This window comes from Hipposideros armiger, unplaced genomic scaffold (genome assembly GCF_001890085.2).
Source record: "Hipposideros armiger isolate ML-2016 unplaced genomic scaffold, ASM189008v1 scaffold_78, whole genome shotgun sequence".
NCBI classification, from domain to species: domain Eukaryota; kingdom Metazoa; phylum Chordata; class Mammalia; order Chiroptera; family Hipposideridae; genus Hipposideros; species Hipposideros armiger.
Genome location: NW_017731428.1, coordinates 1,265,831 through 1,285,772, shown reverse-complemented (window position 1 = coordinate 1,285,772; position 19,942 = coordinate 1,265,831). Strand labels below are relative to the sequence as shown.

The window sequence follows — 19,942 nt, the reverse complement described above, 5'->3', positions numbered from 1 at the left end:
AGGACAGGTGACAGGATGTTCAGTGAGTGAGGAGTTAGGAGACATAGTTCAAATTGAAGCTCTGCTCCCTATTTGCTGAATGACCCGGGACATGTAATTGAATCTCTCCATGCCGCTCTATCAATCATGCAGATAATCCTGTGACTTCCCTCACGGCATTATTGTATCCTATTTGTAACCTTCAGAGTCCTCTATAACTGTAAGGCATTCTTATTTCATAGGAGGTTAAATGTCCTATATTCTATTATAGTCTACATTTTGGAAATCTAGAAATCCACCCTTTCATCCTTTTTTGCCGATAGTCTTTTTTTAATTCACCAGAGTATTAAATTAATGTGACTATTCCATCCCCTGACTTTTGAGTAAATGAGAGTTAATGCTCATATTTCCTGTGTTTTAAAAGCTGGCAATTAGTTAAAACCATAGTGATTAAACTCTCTGGAATGGATAAGATACCTAATATAATTATTTTCTTTTTTCCAAAGCAAAGACTTGAGAAAGTTTAAGACAGGATTTCGGGGCTTCCTTTGGATAAAGAGGGTCCGCCTGCAGAACTGATGGTATCTCCATGACACGGTCTCAGGAGGATTGTGACATGCACCATCTGAAATTTGATTGAATCCTAGTGCATCTGAACTTCTGTCTTCTGAAATCGGGTTCTGGATGCTGCCTGCTATACAGCAAGAGTCTTTCAATTCAGAGTATGCAGTTGGAATCAATGTTGACTTAGGTGATGGTCAGGGGTGTGTTGACCTACTTTCAGGGAACTAACTTTGATATAAAGTTTATTTCTTCTTAGCAATGACTAACTGTTATTCAAGATAGAGGAGGCATTAGCAGGAAGATATCGAGATCCTAAGTAAGAGAATATTAACCCATAATAAAAAAGTGTATGGCAGGACAGCCATGTTTAACTGAATGGGCTTTAGAACCAGACTTGGGCTTACGTCCTGGCTCTGCCACTAATGAGCTGTGTGATTCTGAGCAAATTAATTAAACTTCTTGAGTTTGATTTTCCTCATCGATAGAGTCGGATAAGAATAGTACCCCTTCCTAGTGTTGTGGTAGGAGTAAATGAGATAATGAATGTTGAATGCTCAAAATTTTGACAACTCCTCACCATCATCATTATCATCATTATTATTGCTTTTATCATCATTGTCATCATCATAATCATCAATTTTTTCAGCATCACCATCAGCTGCCTTGACTTCACCACTTATTCCTGTGGCTCAGTTGAGATCCATCTGAATGTTTCCATTTCATTCTGACCTGCCATCTCTCACATCAAGTAACGGCTCATCTTTTCTTTTCTTAAAAAATTCCTTTCATGTCTTCTGTAACTCACCTGGCGCAGCCATCTGAAGCTAACTGTTGATGATAGGAGTAGATTGTGCCTTTTGATCTCCATAGGAAAATGGCCACCAAAAAAAACAACCCACCTGGATTTTCAAAATTCCAGCAACGGGGGATAAAATGTGGTCTCAAAGACAGTTGTAATGCAGCAGCTCTTGGGCTGGGACGTCCCTTTCTCCTCCCTCACACTCACTCACAATGGCGCCCGGAATCCCCAAGAGTGTTTCATGCAGGCTCTGAGGAACTAATCTTCTTGACTACTCTGCGTGCAAATGTGTGCCACTTGCTTCTATCTCCCATCTCCCATGCTCTCAGTTACTCATCCCTTTGTTCACTGACTCATATTTATCAGACAGTTGCTTTTTCCATGTTATGTGACCGACGAGGGATATAAAAGAGCTACATGGTGGCTGGTCCTAATAAGACATGCAGGCTAATGAAGGATGTTAAAAAGTAAATAGACAGTTACAGCGCAGCCTGATAAAGGCTAGAGTGAAGGCAGCATGGAGTGCTGGGAAGCACAGAACAGGACCTGACCTTTCCCGGTAGACTAGAGAAGGAACATGCAAATAGTTGATGTTGCAGCTGGGTCTGCTGAGAGAGGGAGGGTGCAAGTGGTCCAGTCTGAGAGAAGGATGTGACGCTAAGGGAGAAGTCGGCCTTCCGGCTCTCCCCAGGCATTGGCAACCAGCTGCTTTGAGCTGTCTACCACTTTTTACTTCGACTTCCTCTTTTCTTACAAACTTAACTGTATACCTGAGACATGAGGCAGTGTGAATCACAACCATCACTTAACCTTAGAACCCCTCCTCTGTGACCTTTGAACCAAACATGGATTTTCATGCACAGATACCTTGGGACTGTGATAAACCCAGCCAGGGCCCCCTGTGACAAACAGTTCTGTATCCCTTCTCACCTGAAACTGAGACAGGTCTCCCCCTCTGTCTCTTTCCCCTTCTGTGTCTACAGTCTACACAAGCTAGACTTCAGATCAGAAATGCAAAATGAGATGTCTAGAATTACATGTATAGCAAGTTGATAGAAGGGACAGGAATTGGAGACAGATTCCAACTCAGCGAGTGACACCCCTGCACCCATAATGAATTTTTGAGCTTCCAAAAATGGCTCACACTCTTCCTCTACCTGGAACACCCTTTTCCACATCCTACCAGGCTCCCCGTGAAGCCCACCTCCTCCAAGAGCTCCTATGCCCTGCTCTACCACCCCCCACTCCAGGAAGGAGTAACCCCTTGCCCCTCTGTGCTCCTTAGCTTTGGTTGAGGGCTCTCTTAGCATTTACATGTCAGTGTTAGAGTGCATTATGGTGAAACTTTAAAGGCCAGTAAAGACTGAAACTATCTCTTAGTCATCTCGGTATCGTCAGCAAGTAGTAGTAGGTCCTCAATGAATCTTGCGGAATGATTTAACAAACAAATCCCAGAGATGCCGTACCTTATTTGAGTCAAGGTGCCTTTTAGTTTAAAGCCATCTGCAAGGTTGTTTTTTTTTTCTTTAAAACCCCAGAGAAGGTCATATCCTTTCCAAACAAGCTTTTATCTTGACAGTGTTCATGGAGCTGGAGAATTGTGTGGGCCCGGCTATTGGGCAATGTGCACACAGAAAACTCTTGTGATGGATGGGCATGAGATTGCCATCAAGTACATAGACTTGATAAACCAGTATTTTTACAGAAGCAAGTACAAACCGTGGTTACCCAAGCAGATAAATCCTGGGAATCCTCTGTCTGTCTGAAACAGGATTTCCTTGGTGAATTCTTTTGTCTTCTAGCAAATATCACTGTGCTCTCTGCTGCTTTCAATTGTAGTTTTCATATCTGGGGCCTGAGCATGGGTCCTTGCGTCTGGCTCAGCGGTGAGTGATTTCAGAGCCTGAAGAGGTCTTGCCCTAATTCTGTGGTGCATAAAACCGGTGAAGCAGAGGCTTTGGAGTCAGAAAGAACAGGGTTCTAATCCTGGCTTCACCGTGGCCACTGTGGGCAAGGCACATGGCTTCTCTAAGCTTCAGTGTCTGTATCTGCAGAGTGCTGGGAAGGGCTTCGGACAGAATGAAATGTGATAACAACAAGGGGTAATAAAGTCAACCTGGGTGTGCTTGGCACTTGTTAGAGGTGAGTTCCATCTCCTCCCGGGGAAGCTGAGGCAGATGGTGAGATAACCTTTTCTTGAAAGTGCTAAAAGCTGCTAAGAAAGAAGCATTTTGCACTAAAGGCCACTTCTTTTGCACCTATTTTTGTCCTTTTTTGGATAGTGGCGAGGGTCAGTGTTCTCCCCTCTGATAGGCGTCTCATTTCCCTGTGTTCTCACCTCAGCTGCCTGAAACCACCAATTCTTTTTTCTGAATGTAGTGCCCCTGGCCACCGGCATCTCCACCACAAGTGCTTGTTTGCACCCCCCCACCCCCCTCCCGCTTTTGCACCCCTGCCCTGTCCCACCCCACCCTTGCTGTGTTAGGGACCATTTCCCAAATACTGGGAACTCACAGGGTGTACCTCAAACAGCAGCTCTGCTCTAACTTTGGCCCAGGGTTTTGACCCCAAGCAGCACATCCTGTTAGAAAAAAAAAAAATAGTTACCAAGAGTGGTAATGATAACACCGAACACCGCTCCCTGTCACATCTCCCACCCTGTGAAAGTCCCCCAAGAGGTGTTAGAGGGGTGAGCATCCCCCTGGGGGGGGCAGGAAAACATGCAGAACAGACACCTTCCTCTGTCTCCACTACTGGTTCCGGTATCACAAAAGGTATGTTGTCTAGTTCTTTGAATTGCTAATCTATGCACATAGAACAAAATTTAAAAAGTACCAAGTGGAATCCAATGAAAATCTCCCTCCCACTCTTGTCCTCCATTACCCTAAATTCTCTACCTGAGAGTAAGTTTCCTGTTACTAGTTTCTTGTGTCTTACAGTATTCTGAGCACATATAAATTTACATTTTTTTCCACACCAAAGATAGCATGATACACACATGATTTTGCATCCTGCTTTTTGTCGTTGGCACTGTGTTCTGAAGCTCACCTCCCCATATGTAGATAGAGACGTCTCTCCTTCTAAACAGAGGGACAGTGCTCATTTATATGCATGACTCAGCGTTTATTTAAGAATTCATCTGCTGATGGGCATTTAAATCGTTTGCAAAAATGCAGTGAATAACTCTGGGCATCAGTCATTTCCCTTGATTTAGTTCTAGAGCCCTTTGAGAAAGATGAAGGCGGAGGCCCTGGAAGCGGGCTCATGTCTCAGGAGTGCAAACCCCTGGAATTTCTGGAATTCACCCCACCAGCCCTGTTTGTTCTCCTGGGGAGCTCAGTCTCCTTGGAAAACCTACTTCATAGGTCACTTCCTGCCTTAAGCCTTTCTAGACCAGCACCAGCCAGGAAAAGTCACTCCTGTGTCTTTTGGGTTTCTAGGCAGTGCACCCCAAACTGTGGCCACATAAGAATGAGCCTGAGAATTTGACCAGCCCCAGAGTTTCTCATCTAGGAGGTCTGGGTGGGGTCTGAGACCGTGCACTTCTAACAGGTCCCCAGATATTGCTGCTGGTCAAGGCCACCCTTGGAGAACCACGGGTTCCATGATTTCCTTCTCTCTGACCATGGCTTAGCATACCCCTTACTAACCGTGCCCCCTGATCCTCATCCACACCCCATACCCCAGGCTGAGTCAGTGCCTCTGAAATAGCCATCATCTTTCCTTCTTGGACTGAGAACTCTGCGAGGACAGGAAGTGGCAGAGTGTGTATTCCACACTCTGTCTGCAAGGCTTGGCAGAGCCCCCAAGGACATAGTAGGGGGACAATCCAAATGTGTTACATGAATCAATGTATTGAAATTATTAGTTTATTGCGCTCCTGCTCACAATGCTAAATTTCTTAACGCCAGGGCCTCTAGGTTCATAAGCATCTTCTCCATCTCCATCTCTGCCAGCTGGGCTCTTCACGGGTCTACTGCTCATAACTGGTCTTCCCACTTTTACCCTTCTAATGCCTTCTCCCTAAGGCACACAGACTGATGTTCTAGTAGTATAGATGGGAAAGATTGGCACACGTCTTTATTTCCCTCAATAAGGGGCTGGTTGAATAAATGATCATATATTCACTTTGCTGCATAAAGAATTTCCTAGTTCTTTCTTATAACCGCATACCTTCTCTCACCAATGTCTACAGCATCGGATGGGTAGGGTAGGTTGCTATGACCAAATGATATGTCCCAAATCTCTATTTCATAGAGCACATGTCCACTAGTTTGTTTGTTTTTTAATTAGTCGTTTTCTACTGACATAAATTGTTCCTGGATTGATAGATTTGGTCATTGCATATGGGGTATGTGCATGTGTGTGTGTATGTGTATGTGTGTGCATGTACATGTGTGTAAGAGAGTATGCATATGTGTGGTTGAACATGTGCGTGCATGCATGTGTGAGCACACACACATGTATAAGGGAGGAAGCATGTGTATGGATTGTGTGTATGTGTTTGTGGTGTGTGTGTGTGTGTGTGTGTCCATGGTGTGTGTGTGTGTGTGTGTGTGCTTGTGAGAAGCAGTGAGGATTGACAGTGACTCCCTAGTTCTGGGCTCAAATAACTGGATCATTGGAGGTGTGGTATATCTTGTCTTAGAATATGGATTCAGTTTGGGCCATGTGGCGTTTGAAACACTTATAAGAATTCCTGCAAAGAGTTGGATATTCTACTCTGAGGTTCAGATAAGAAGGCAGAGCAGGTCAGATATATATTTGAGATATTGATATATTCACACAGATCATCCTAGGAGAGCTTGGACTGAAATTTAAAGGGTGCAGAGATCACCAGCATCCAGGAGCCAGGCAGAGGACATGGCTTCTAGGAGGAGACAGAGAAGGAATAGTGAAAAAGGAGGAGAAACACGAGGTGAAGGCACGCGGAGGGTTCAGAACCAGTGAGTGGCAGGACAAGGAGCCTGCTGACACTCGCTGGAGGTGAATCTCATGATGTGGAGCAGAGATCTGAATGGGTGTGGACAGAAGGTGAAGGTGGGGATGGGGTGGGGGGCTGCCGACCCTCTCAGCAAATCTAGCTGCGGAGGGACGGGGCATGGTGAGGCTTCAACTCGATGGCTGCACGCCCGGTTAACTGAACATGGTTCAGCTTTTGTTTGCTCTGAACACCGAAGGAATTAAGTGAGTACTTTTATGATACCACTGTATCACTTCACCACTGGAAAATCTTGAAAACATTAAAAACATACAATAAACACAAAGCTTAAAAAATAGGAAAAAAACACAAAACACTGCAAGTTTGTCCTTTGATTTTGGGGGCATTTTCTTCCAAGCTGCATGCCAATCATTGCAGGAAGGCAGGACGAGTGATTATTTTAAGCATCTGCTAAAGCCACCTGGCCATCAGATTCAGTATTGGTGTTTAAAGGGACCATATCAGCTGCCTTCCTCCACCACATGCTGCAGCATGGGTGACCTTGGGCAAGTCATTCCATCTCTGAGGAAGCTGGTGGGATTTCTCATCAGGACAACGAGGCCCTTGGATGAGGACACCTCCAACAAGGCATATTCTGCCTGGGCAGCTGGGAAGGACTCCACATAGGTCAGCCCCAGCTCGGCACAGCTCAAGAAGGAAGTGACGAGAACCTGGGAAATCCTGTCCCGTCCACACTTTTCTACTTCATGCAGCGGCCTGCTCTTCTGGGCCGGGCACCGAATGCCAGCACATCAGAAGTGGCCTGGCTGGTTAGATTTCTAAAAGTTTGCTGCCATCTTCCTTTTGCAACTGACTTCTCCAAGGTCAAAAGAAAATTGCTTTCGGAACGGCCTGTAGTTTAAAGAGGCAACAATTGAAAACGTATGGGTTCATCACTGGATTTTGTTATTAACTGTTAATTAAAAACCACTATAAAGCAGTGGTTTCTATAACCCTCGCTGCAGCAGAATCCCCAGAGGGCTTGTGAAAACCCAGCATGCTGGGCCCCAGCACCAGAGTTTCTGATTTAGTGGGTCTGGGGTGGAGCCTGGAGAGAGGCGTTTCTCACAAGCTCCCAGGCAAGTGATGCTGATGCTGCTGGTCCAGGGACCACACTTTGCAAAGCACTGTGTGGAGGAGAGAGCCCTGGCCTTCACATCACAGGTGACGCAGCGGCTCTGAGCCTCAATGTCCTCACCCATGAAATGGGGACATATAGACCCAACACACCCAACACTTAGATTTAGGGAGGGGAGGGGAGGGGAGAAGGAAGGATGGAAGGAAGAGAGAGAGAAAGAAAGACTACAGTAATCCCCCCCCTCCCCCAGTGGCATTTTCTCCTAAGCTGTACACAGGGAGGATGGTCATTTTAAGTACATTTCAAGCATCTGCTAAGTGACATGATAGTCACACTTCCTTAACTCTGTTCTAGAAGGAACTGTATGGATTGCTTCCTCCAACCTCAAGCTACAGCCCAATGACCTTGGGCAAGTCTTTCACGCCCTTGGAAACCTCTCCTATTTTCATCGCCTTGGGCAGGAATGGGTCATGTTGCTACCATCATTTAAGGTTTTTGTCTTCTTTTCTAAGAGTTTTAGGAAGCTGAGGACTGTACATGCCTCTCATCAATTTTGAGGGAAGGGAGGACAGGCGTGTTATAGCATAGTGGTTGGGAACCAGACAGAACTAAGTCTGAAACTGGGCTGTGTCATTTATTAGCGTGTGACCTTGGACACGTGACCTGAACTCATTGAGACCCAGCATCTCATCCCTAAGGTGGAAATAAGCAGACACCTGGCCTTACAGGTTGGCCGTGGGTATTAAACAAATTCAGGGAAATAGATGCTCACCGTGCTTTTGGACACATAGTAAAGAATCAATCAATGGTCATTATTGTGCACTTGGAAATGCCTGGAACAATGAGGCAGTAAGTCCTGGAACCCACCTGAACTTAAACCATGGCCACGCAGATTGCTAAGGTATTAAAGGCATCACTCTAAACAACCAAGAAAAAGAACAAAAACAAAACATCCCACCTTTCCCTACACAGAACTTTCTGGATGTTCCCTGTGGGCAGCAAGAGGTGGGTACCCTGCTGCCCCAGGAAGACGAGGAGGAACAGCTGGCAGGTGACGTGGAAGCACCTGCCCAAGCTGCCTGGTCCACCTGCCCCAGCAGCCTCTGCAGCATATCCTGTGCCAGATCCTAGAGGCGGGAGGAAGGTCAGAGGAGACGAGAAGGGAGGGGCAGCAAGGAGAGAGCAAAAGAGCCTTTGCAATTATCTCCCTGCGACTGTGGAGAATGTAATGTTCCTCTCCACCCCCTTTCCTTTTCACGTTGTAATTTTCTTCACAGAAAGAACACAATGGAGAACATAGTTCAGACTGTTGAGAGCTTGCTACCAACTCCAGCAACTCAGACACGGGAACAGATAGGAGAAAAAAAAATACAGGCAATTTTTTTTTTCCCCCTGCAGAGATTGAAGCTAAGAAATCCAGTTACATCTATCTGAACATTGCATTACTTTCCCACCCACTTAATGGTTTCGGTATGATCTGTTCTCGCTGTTTTGTGCTCGGCATGTTTCAATAGCTGTTTTCTTTGCGGGAGGTTGGGGCTGTACCGTGGGATGCGCACTCTGCCCCGTCCACTGGAGAAGATGGGGAGTCAGCCCGGTTGCATGGTTCGCTCCATCTGGATTCCCACATGTGTGTGTGTTCACATTTTCTTCTCACCTGTCTCCAGGAAGTGTGGAGAGACTCATGGCTCAGTGGCAGGGTAACGAGTGTCTTTGGAAGAGGGGCCTAAAAGAGGCCTCTGACGGCAGGGTGCTCACTTCTCTGCCTTCCCCCCACTGCCTGTCCCCTCCATCTCTTCTCCCACTCCCCTCGCCTTGCCATTCCCTCCCCCCCCGTCACTCTGTGCCACGCCTAATTTTTCCAAACCTTTCAACCTTAAGCTGAAATGAGCAGCCAGGCTGCATGTGGACACATATCACCAAGTCGCCTTCCAGAAAGGTTGTGTATTTCCTCCAGCAGAGCATAAAAGTATGTGGAACCAGTTTGTCCATTTTCTTATCTCTTCTCGACTCACGTGGACCTGTCTGATGGAATAGTTTGCCCAGGATATCACTTGACTGTTAAATAAGTTTAATGCCGTCCTGCTAAACCTTTGTTTCCCAGGGGACCCATCAACCTCTGAGAGGCCGTGTGGAGCAAAACGCAGTCATCTGAACGGAGAGCTCCCCGGACCAGACAACCCTTAGCTGACCCCCTAGCTGCTCAGTGATGTGGACCTGAGTCCAGTCAAGATGTGCTGTGCTCAGCCTGCCTAGATGGTCCGTCTGACCTGTGGCTCAAGAGACAAAAGAAAGGTTTGTGGTTTATGCTGTGGCCACTTACTGACCATATACTGTGTGCCAGAAATTGCTAAGTGCAGAGAACAGAGTAATAAATGAAATATGGTCCCTGCTCTTGAAGGGGTCATGACATTCACAATGAGATGAGGCTGGAGAGCACTACAATGTCCGTTTTACTGATGCAAAGAACCGAGATATGAAAAGCTGCTTCAGTGGGCCCTACAGCATTGTGGCTGAGCTAAGAGGAGAACCCCAGGACTCCGCCGCCCTCAACTGAAGCATTCACTCAGAGGAAAATGGTTCATCAATGGGAAAATGGAAGAAAAAATTAAAACAAAACCAAAATAACCTCCACTTCCTCCCCCATCCCACCTCTCCCTTCAAATTGCTTTAAAAACAATTGCTCTTATTAGGCACTGTGGAAGGTACCAAAAAGTTGCCCAGGTTTAACTCATTTTACTTGGAGAGATCGGATAGAAATGCCCAGAACTTCAATGACGATACGAGAGTTAAAGGGCAGTGTTTATTGGCAAAAAAGGCAATTGTAGTTTTGAATTATAGTTTCGCTCGTTAGAACGTGATTTTACCCACTAGGCTTCAAGCTCCTTGAGCCTAGAGCCTGTGTCTCTTCCAAGATTGCATCTCAGCACCTAACAGCTCAGTGAGTAGTCTAGACAATTAAGTATATAATTTGCTTTTGCTTTAAGAAGACCATTTATTTCTAAAGCCATTCCTTTTACATTTGCTTTTGTTTATTTTGTTTTAATTTGAAAAGTAGAATCAGAACATTTCGTGTCTATAAATGGGAGAACTGACATTTGTCAAATACTTAAATACTTCTATGTTCCAGCCACAATGCTAGACTTGTCACATTCTTAATGGCATTTAATCCACACAGTGACCATAGTAGGCTGATTTTATTACTGACATTGTACAGATAGAGATACTGGGGTTCAGAGAGGTTACGTAACCTGCCAAAGATCACACAGTGAGTGCATGGAGTAGAGTTTGTCTATTGAAAATTTACTCTTTCCCCCACTCCCAGTGCTAATTCTCTACCTGGAATATCACCTAGGTCAACCCTTTACCTGATGACATCAACCTTCCATTTGGTGATGATTTGAAAAGACTTTCCATCCAGGGAGAGAGGAGGAAAGCCAGAGTCCAGAAGGAGACTCACATGTTTTCAGCCGGAGAACAGTTAGAGTCACAGAGTTTATGGAATCCCAGTGGGATGGATTAGCATGTGGGGTATATAATGACAGGGTCCACAGACATTCCTAGATTGAAGAGTGTATGCCTGTCTTCCTGCGTTCACCAGCTGTACTTGCCTCTGATTTAATTATATGTTTAGGGTACAGATGCCTCTAGAATTGCAGACCATATCTTGCTTCCCAGGAAGGGTTACTGGTTACATGACACTCAGCTCATGGAATGCAGAGGGGGAAAAAAAAAAGATACTGGCTTTTCCCTTAGTAGTGGAGATATACTGGACTCATTGTGAGCCAAGATTCATTCACTAAGTTATTCAAACCTAGCTGTTGATTACTCTGGTAAACATTTATTGACTCTGTTTATCTTAACGGAAAGGTGGCCAGTCCGACTGCTCCATTCTCTCAGACAAAACAATTAATCCAGGGTTTGGCAGATAACCTAAGCGGGACAAGAGTCCACTATCAGTAATTGACACGGATATTCAGAGACAAAGTGTCTGTCAGATCTTGAGCTGAAAGGAGCCATTTCCCCCAAAGTGCTGAGGCAGTCTGCCTGAGAAGGAAGCCAACACACACGGAAGCAGAGCCGAGATGTGGAGAAGCAGGAAACAGTGAGACACCTGGATCCCGTCATGCCTGAATACCTGGACTTTTGTGGCTTCGTGGAGCAGACACCCTCACTGCACTCGGCACTAGAGCTGGGAGCTGGCAACATGAGGACTAGGAATTCCTTTCCTTACCTGACTTCGACTTGTGCAGGGAAGATACAGAACAGTGCATTGGAGGCGTAGCTCATGTAATAGAGCACAAGAGGTCCCGGAGGCAGAGCTGTGGGTTTGAATCCTGTCCTTGTACTTGTCCCTTTAAAATCTAATTATAAAATCTATTGATCTGGTCCCAGGAGATGGGACAATGGTAGGCTGTCTCTTGTCCCACAGTGAACTCCCAGTCCAGTGGAGCACGTAAGCTTTATACTAACTGGTTGCATAATTTTGGAAAATGAGTTGACCTCTCTGACCCTCAGTTTCCTTATTTGTAAATCAGTGCTACTGAGAATGCCTCCCACCAGGAGTTGTGAGGGTGAACTAGTGGATATGAAAACACTTTGTAAATCATGAAGGGACCGCACCCAAAAGCTCTGCAAGGGCATGGCCTGTCTGGGTCACCCCTGACTAAGGACTCATTCAGTACTTGATTAAATAAGTGCTAAGTGCCGAACAACAGCACGGTTAGTGCTCAGCATGCTTTCTGAAAGAATAAAATAACTTACGTTATTTAGCAAATCCTCTCAGCTAGATGCTCAAAAGAAATTTCTCCTTTCTCTTTTTGTAACCTAGCTTAACATGTATCCCCGGAGAGGGCTCACCTTCCTTGGCCATGAGAATCTCTGATCCAGAGGCTCCCTGTATCAGTCGACGATTGCTGCCTCACAAACCACCACAACACTTACACTGGAAGAAACAAACGAACACTGAAACCCAGACCAACCCCTTATTTATTTACTTATTTTGAGTCTACGGGTCAGCTGGATGGTTCTGCTAACTTGGGCTGGTCTTGGCAGGTCTTATCTGAATCCATCCGTCAGGTGCCAGCTCATGGGCCAGCTGGGGAATGGTTGGGATAGGCTGCGATCAGATGGGAAGTCTCCATTCGTCAACAGGCTAGCCTGAGCTCCTGTTCTTGGTGGGCGCGTGTTCCCAAAAGGCTGCAGAAGTGCTCAAGGCCTCTCGCACCTAGGCTCAGAACTGGTCCAATTCTTCCCCGTTCCATTTTCCACAGGCTAGCTCAGACTCGGGGTAGGAATATAGACTTCACCTCTTGATGGGAAGAGCTTTAAGTCACGTTACAAGTGGTGCAGAAAACAGGGAGGATAGAAACTGGAGTATGCTTGCAATCAACTCAGTAACCTTTGAACTAAAACGGGAATGTCATTTCATGCTGAAAACTCAGAAAAGGAAAAATGTGGATCCCATCCTATCTTATGTCTTTATCTGATCCCTGCTCCTTTTGCCCACTGACACTGCCCTACGGCAGGCTTTCATGATCTCTGCCAGCTAGAGAATTATGGGAATTCCAAACTGATCTACCTGCCTTCAAGCCAATTTGACAAACATTTGTTTAGCATCTTCTATTTCATCAGTACTGTGCTAAGCTTAGAAGAAGAAACGAATGTTTTAAGAGTATAGTTTTCTCTCCCGGCCCTCAGCCTAGTAGAGGATACTGACATACAGTACCTGTAAGGCAGCCTGATAAATGCTTCTATGCCTCCTCACTACAAATCACTCTCTGCTGTGTCACCAACATTACTTCAGAGAAGTCCTTTGTGTTGCCTACAGAACAATGACCCCATTTCTTAGTCTGGCATTCAATGCATTCATCATTTGCTCCCAATCTCTCTTCCTAGGCTCTTGCCCTATTCCTTCTGGGAGAGAAAACCATACTTCTGTTGCATTAGAAGCGATGGCGTTTCCTGTAGTCCCTCCACTGTATTTCTTTGCATGTAGTATTTTCTCTCTCTGTATATGCGCATCCTCATCTCTGTCTATCGAAATCCCACTCATCCCATGAAGACCCCGATCAATTGTCAACCTCTTCCATGGGGAGTCTTCCCTTCCCAACCTGCTTAGAGTCAGTCTCTCCTTTTTCTCTGTTTCTCTAATCGTGTTTCACTGGATTGCCCTATTCCTGGGTTGTGGACCACACTGGACTGCAGTCCCCTGAGTGTGGGCCTCAGTTCCCTCTCCTGTGCATCCATCCAGACCTGGCATGTCTCCCTCGTAGTAGCTGCTGAGCCAGTGCTCTGGGCCTGACCTGTACCACTTCCGTCTTCCTTCCACCGGCTCTGCAGCCCTGCCTTGAATCTCAGAGCTGGCCGGAGTCACAGTCACTTTCCAGGACTCTGTTTAGCCAGTGGTGTAAGCTGCACTTGAGCTGGGTTATGCCTGAGGCTGCCGAATTGGCATGAACTACAGGCTAAAAAAAATGTCCTGCTCTGAAACCGGGGGTCAGTTACTCATTGTAATTCCTCCTCTGGCCGCTTTTCTGAGGCCTGAACTCACATTGCCTTGCTGACTTTATTTTTAGGTGCCTGACAGTTTAAAAGAGGGCTACAACTGTTTTTGGTTTATTATTATACTATGAAACCCAAGTGCCCTGATTATGATAAGGCAACCTGTTCAGATGAGACTCTGCTTTACTCCATGTTTGAAACCCCTTGTTTTAGATGAGTGAGTGGCTTTCAAACGTCAGCATCAGTAAGAATCATCCAAGGTATTTGGAAGCATGCGAATTCCTGGGCATTATCTCTACAGTTTCTGAATTCCTACGTCTGGGCAGGGCCCTAGGACCATGTAATTTTCTTAGGCTCCCAGCGGATTCTGCTGCTGGCCGATCAGACTTGGAGAAAAACTACGGTAGAATTATAAGCATCAGACAATGAAGAAAAACGTTGGCTGCTGTTGAGCAACTGATGTGATGACGAAGTTATCGTCACATTGCAGAGACCAGGGAGGTCTCCAAACCCCTCTCCTTTCGCCATGCCACTCCTCTGCTCAAGAACTTGCAATGGCGCCATCTTTCCTCTTCCAGATCAAGTCCAAACTCCTCCCCCTGACATTCCAGTGTCAGCTCAGGGGCTCTTTGATGGCTCTCCTGCAGGTGATGTGCCATTTCACCTCTACTGCTTTGCTTCCTGCTTATTTCCTTTCTTAGTGTCAGGTATACAAAACACCTGATTAGCGATTAGACATGTATATGCTTCACAAAGTGATAAACCCAACAGGTCTATTATGCATCTGACACCGTACATAGTTATTAAAATATTATTGACTGTATCCCTCTATACTGTACTTTACATCACCATGACTATTTTGTAACTACTAATTTGTACTTCTTCATCCCTTCACCTCCCTCACCCAACCTCCCAACCCCCCCTCCCATCTAGCAACCATCAGTTTGTTCTCTATGTCTATGAGTCTATTTCTGTTTAGTGTGTTCATATATTTTGTTCTTTAGATTCCACCTATAAGTGAGATCTTGTGGTATTTGTTTTTCTCTGTCTGACATATTTCACTTAACATAATACCCTCTCAGTCCATCCATGTTGTTGCAAATGGTTAAGATTTCATTCTTTTTTATGGCCGAGTAATGTTCCATTGTATGTATATAAACACAATTTCTTTATTCAGCCATTTGTATTCAATATTCTTCATTAAGAATCACCAACATTTTGGGGCTGGCTGAGTGGCTCAGTTGGTTAAGAGCTTGCTCAAGAGTGCGAGCTCTGAGCAACAGTGGTTCGATGCCTGGCCCGAGCTGAGCTGCAGCTGAGCTGCCAACAGGTGGGAGGATGGCTCAGCTAAATAAAAAAAAAAAAAAAAAGAATCACCAACATTTTATTGAAAGCCTCCCATACACCAGGCAGTGTCCCATACATTAATTAATTTCATCTGCAGATCAGTCCTGGGATAAAGTCGTTATCATCATCCCCTTCGCTGCTGCAGATGAGTTTCTATGACCTGCCCAAGGTCACACAGCTGGTAAGGGACTTCAAACCAGGCTGACTTCTAAGGGCTGTTGTCCCCTTGTGTAATACTATGCTACTTACATGAAGCCTATTTAAATCACATTCTTGCTCTAAGATTTGGGTCAAGTCCCCTCTCCTGCACTAAGAGGTAAACCCCATTTTCCTCACCTATAAATGGAGTGTGCATGCCTAGCTCAAAGGTCGCCATGAGGACCCAGGGGACTAAGGTATCCAATGCACAGTGCATGGTGTCTGGCCCAATCTGGGTGATTAAGTGGCACTCCTGGCTGGGTGTCATTCATCTAGAAACCCACACCAAGTCCCTTAAGGCAGGGGAGATGAAAATCCTGTGGGTTCTGAGCAATGCTGGGATTTAATTTTCAGAATCAACTTTCTGGCATCAAAGCACGATTTACCCTCTTTCCTGAAGGTCAAAGGTAGCATTTAAGGGTAAAGATATTAGGAACCATCCTTCTTGCTGGAACATATTTTATCTCCTCTTCAAAGAGCAGTCTCAGGGCAAAAGAATAATCACAGCTCCACCTGCCACCACCATGGAGACAGAACTTGGCAGGTGTAGCTGTGCTGGGGATGAGAGCCTTGATTTTCCCAGCAGGCCAGAGCAAGGCTGCGGTCAGGGAAGATGAATGGAGCCAGGCTGTCCTGTTGTGGTCGACAAAGAGGACATCCTCCCCGTGCCTCCATCAATCAGGCCTTCAAATTAAAGGTCCTCTGCTCTCACTTTTGAGTGACATGCAGCCCTTTTGTGTCACCAACGAGGGACACAAAAGCGTGATGCAGCTTGCAGCGGGGCCTGGCCCCCCAATGAAGGATAGATTCACTTGTTTCTTTGTTCCTTCGCAGCAGCTGGAAATGGAGGAAATTTGGAGTTTTCCCTAAGAAGAGCTCTCTGGCCTGCGTTTGCACAGGTTTGCATGTTTGGTCAAGTGTGGACGATGTTGTTACTGACGGCCTCTCACGAGGAAGGATATGATGCAACATTGGGAGAAATGGTGCATGCTGCTTGGACCCGACATCGTGGTGATGAGAAGTAAGGGGTGGGCTCTGAAACCAAGCCAGTGGGATTCATATCCTGGTTTCATGGCAGACCACTGTCTGTCTCAGTTTCCCAAACTGTAACATGAGGGTGATGGTGCCTACCTCGTAAGGTTATGGCAAAGGTTTTACTTCGTTACATAAAATGTGTGATGTATAGCGATAAAGCACAGTAATGAACAAAACTCGATTCAGAATCCCTCAGGGTTTACAGTAGTGTGAAAGCGTAAAGCGCTGTTCCTTCATTTCAGTGCAGCCAACATTTATTTACGCAGAGCTTTCCGTGTGGTAGGGTCCTAGGTTAGCTTCTGAGAACAGAAATATGATGGCGATCCGGTGCTAATTAGCAGTCCATGGTGATTCTATGACTAGTGTTTGTAGAGTATCAGTGAGCCCGGAGGAAACCAGAGCCCAGATAATTTAAGGGACTCACCTGAGGGCCCAGAGCTAGTGATTTCCAGCATCCCTACCCAGGCCTCCCGATATTACACCCAGAGCTTTTCCCATGGGCTGGAAACTCTTGTCAGAAAAAAGCAGGACTAGTTCTGTCAGTCTAATCAAAGGCCCTGCTAGAGCTGAGCTACGCAGCGAACAGACCAGAATGGATTATTGAGTAGAACTAACCAAATAAAAGCTAACCCAGGGACTGAATATGATCACACGGGAGAATGGAGTCATTGTTTGCCAGGGTCGAGCTTCTCATCTGCTGGCTGGGGGAGATCTTGACAGCCTTCTCCACTTCCGAGCTCTCCAAACAGGGCAGTCTGCTGATCTGGTGATGCCAGCCTCCCCCTGGGTACTTGGGTTCATTATCATACGTACTTGACCTTCACTCATTAATGTCCCTGGATCTCAGCCCAGGAGTGACTCAGCAAGGGCCAGGTTTTCTTCCTCCTGCAGGGAGGGGTCTGGTTTTCTCAGGGCTAATGTTCTTGCTGCATCCCCTTGCCAAGTCAGGTACTCGAGTATGAAGTCACATCTTTCAGGCCTTCAGACCCAATTTAAACTTTGCTGGCATTTTAGGGGCAAGACAGCAGCAGCTCACTGAATTTGTTTTCTTAGGAGAACTAGAATGAGAATTTGTATGTTTGCTTCTGTGGATTTACTTTTTTTCTCCTAAATTTCATTATGAAAATGTTTGAACATACATTATGAAAAGTTGAAAGCACTCATACACCAATCACCAATAGTCTACCATAATCATCATATAATAACTTACTTGTGTTATCATGTGTTTATCAATTGCCTATTTGTTGATCTATCCACTGATCAATCTTATTTTTCTTATAAAATTAAAGGTGAGTTGCAGACATCAGAAAGCTTTCTCTTTAATACTTCATTCACTACCCCCACCCCCATCCTCTACCAGAAGCAACCACTGTTTTTATGTTTTTTACCTTACATATTAGTTTGTCCTATTTTAGAGCTTCATATAAATTAAATCATATGTATGTTCTCTCCTATATAAGGTTCTTTCACTCGGATAATGTCTTGAGGTTCAATTCCTAGGTATTTAAAGTAGAGCCATGAAGGTTGCTGGAAGGATTAAAGGAAATATGACAGCGAAAGTGATGAATTACAGTGTCTAGCACATAGTGGGTCTGCCATAGATGTTAACTCCTGCTACTGTTGTTGTCAACTACTTTTATTATTATCATTTTCATTTCACCACTTCTGCTTATGTTGGCTATAGCGTGGTTCCAGTCACCAAAGCAAGGGGTTTATCTCAATTTCTTCATCTGGAAAGTTGGCCTCAGAGATTATTCTAGATCCTAATAGTCTGTGGCCCAGAGCTCCTTGGGGTGGTTCTCTAGAGAGAGCTCTCTCTAGATGTACTTTCTCAACTAGACTGGAAGCTTTTCATTGGCAGTTTGCTACATCTTTCTATGAATTCTAGTGTTTCATAACATGCGAAGCATGTAAAAGATAATTAACATATACTTCCAATGCCAGGTCAAAATCAAGGCTCCACTGCACAGGAGCAACTTGCTTAGGAAATGGCAAAGAGGCACCGAAATGTTACGGTAGTAATGGAGTAGTTACCACGTTCAAGTACATACCACTGATTTGGGTGGCCAGAGGCCTGCTTTGAATTCTGGTTCTGCTGCGAATGTGTCTTTAGTGGGATGGCTTACACAGGACTTATGTTTGATTGGTATCACAACTCTCACATAGATATTGTAATTGTCAGATGAGGAGACTACGACTCATGCAAGTAGCCGGTACATGATGGAGCTTGAATTTGAACCCAGGTCTGTCTGACTTAGAAATCCCATGCTCTATTCTTGGACTGTGGTCTTTCTGACTTATCTTAGGTACATATGGAGGGAAGAAGGAAAGGTCAAAGAGTGGAATAGTCAGTGTAGCTGTTGGTATGATCACTGGACAAAATTAATGGTAAATGGCTCTAAAGGTAAAATGCAGACCCAGTACTGCTGACATGTGTCTCATGATAACACTGAGCATTTTTTGTTTTTGTTTTTGTTTTTTTTCTAATCCTAAGGCATCCCTGTGACAGAGATGGGCAAAGAATTCTGCTGCCACTTAACAGGTAAGCAAATGGAGGGTGAGAAGGTGACTTACACAAGGTCACAAAGCCGATATGTGACAAGTTATTAGTGGAGTTGATGAATGTTTCTGTGCCATACAGGGGATTTGAAAACAGGTCTCATGATTTTAAAGTAAAGATTGTCTAGTTAGTGCTCATACACGTCAGAGGAAAGATATGTGCATAAGATATCTGTAGACAAATACATTTGAAATAAGAATATGATTACTCCTTAATATTTCAAATGACATTGTCAAAATAATTTCAAAGTCAACATATTTTAAAATATATTTATTGAGCGTTTTCTATGTGGTAGGCACTAAGCCTATTGACCCTGCACTTTCAGCAGAACTGACGATAGGAACTCTACCCATAAGTGATGCTGTGACGTCACATACCCTTCCTCGGAGCAACTCTTTGAAAGGCTGCCCGTTTTTCTTCCTTTATTCTGTCAGCTCAAGGCCTGAGTCATTTCATTAACTGAGTGTTCTGCCTTGGCCCTCGCCCCAGCAACAGCTGCAAGGTGCCGACTGAAGCAGGTGAGTGGAAGGTGGCTTAAATTTAGCATCACAGAAATCTGTTCTTGTGGACTCCTGGGGACCACTCAGCATCCTCAAGACAGGGTGGTCACCTGCACAGCCACTGGTCCCAGGAGAGAGACCTTCTTTGAAGGATTAGCAAGGGCAGTGTCGTTTCCCTTTAGCCATTCTCTGTCTGGTTCAATAGCGCACCTCAAGCCTTTTTTAGAAAACGACACAGTGATAAATGGGCAGACCCAGGGAGGAGCCACAGTGAGCAGAAGAAAGGGAACATGCACTCTACGTACATTTCCACAGAGTCCCATGGCCACGCTTTAGGGAAGGACATTTATTATCCGTGTTTTACTAGGTGGTAGGTGACTGGGATGACAAACTCATG

General features: G+C 45.3%; 1 protein-coding gene across 10 annotated transcripts in view; it reads left to right on the top strand.

The window, feature by feature from the left end:
• Positions 1-19,942, top strand: part of LOC109383228 (uncharacterized) — a 433,428-nt gene that overhangs the window by 401,149 nt on the left and 12,337 nt on the right. For 6 of the 10 annotated variants that reach the window (XR_002124125.1, XR_002124114.1, XR_002124109.1 and 3 more), the window contains 3 exons: positions 16,285-16,471; positions 18,980-19,027; positions 19,480-19,563. Coding sequence is in view for 1 of the 10 variants with exons in the window: in XM_019643454.1 (XP_019498999.1) it covers positions 16,285-16,471; positions 18,980-19,027 (235 nt within the window). In the remaining 9 variants the exon portion in view is untranslated. Of the gene's footprint in view, positions 1-9,510; positions 9,697-16,284; positions 16,472-18,979; positions 19,028-19,479; positions 19,564-19,942 lie in introns of those variants that run through there. The other 4 variants (XR_002124133.1, XR_002124111.1, XR_002124113.1 and 1 more) reach the window with 4 other exon arrangements.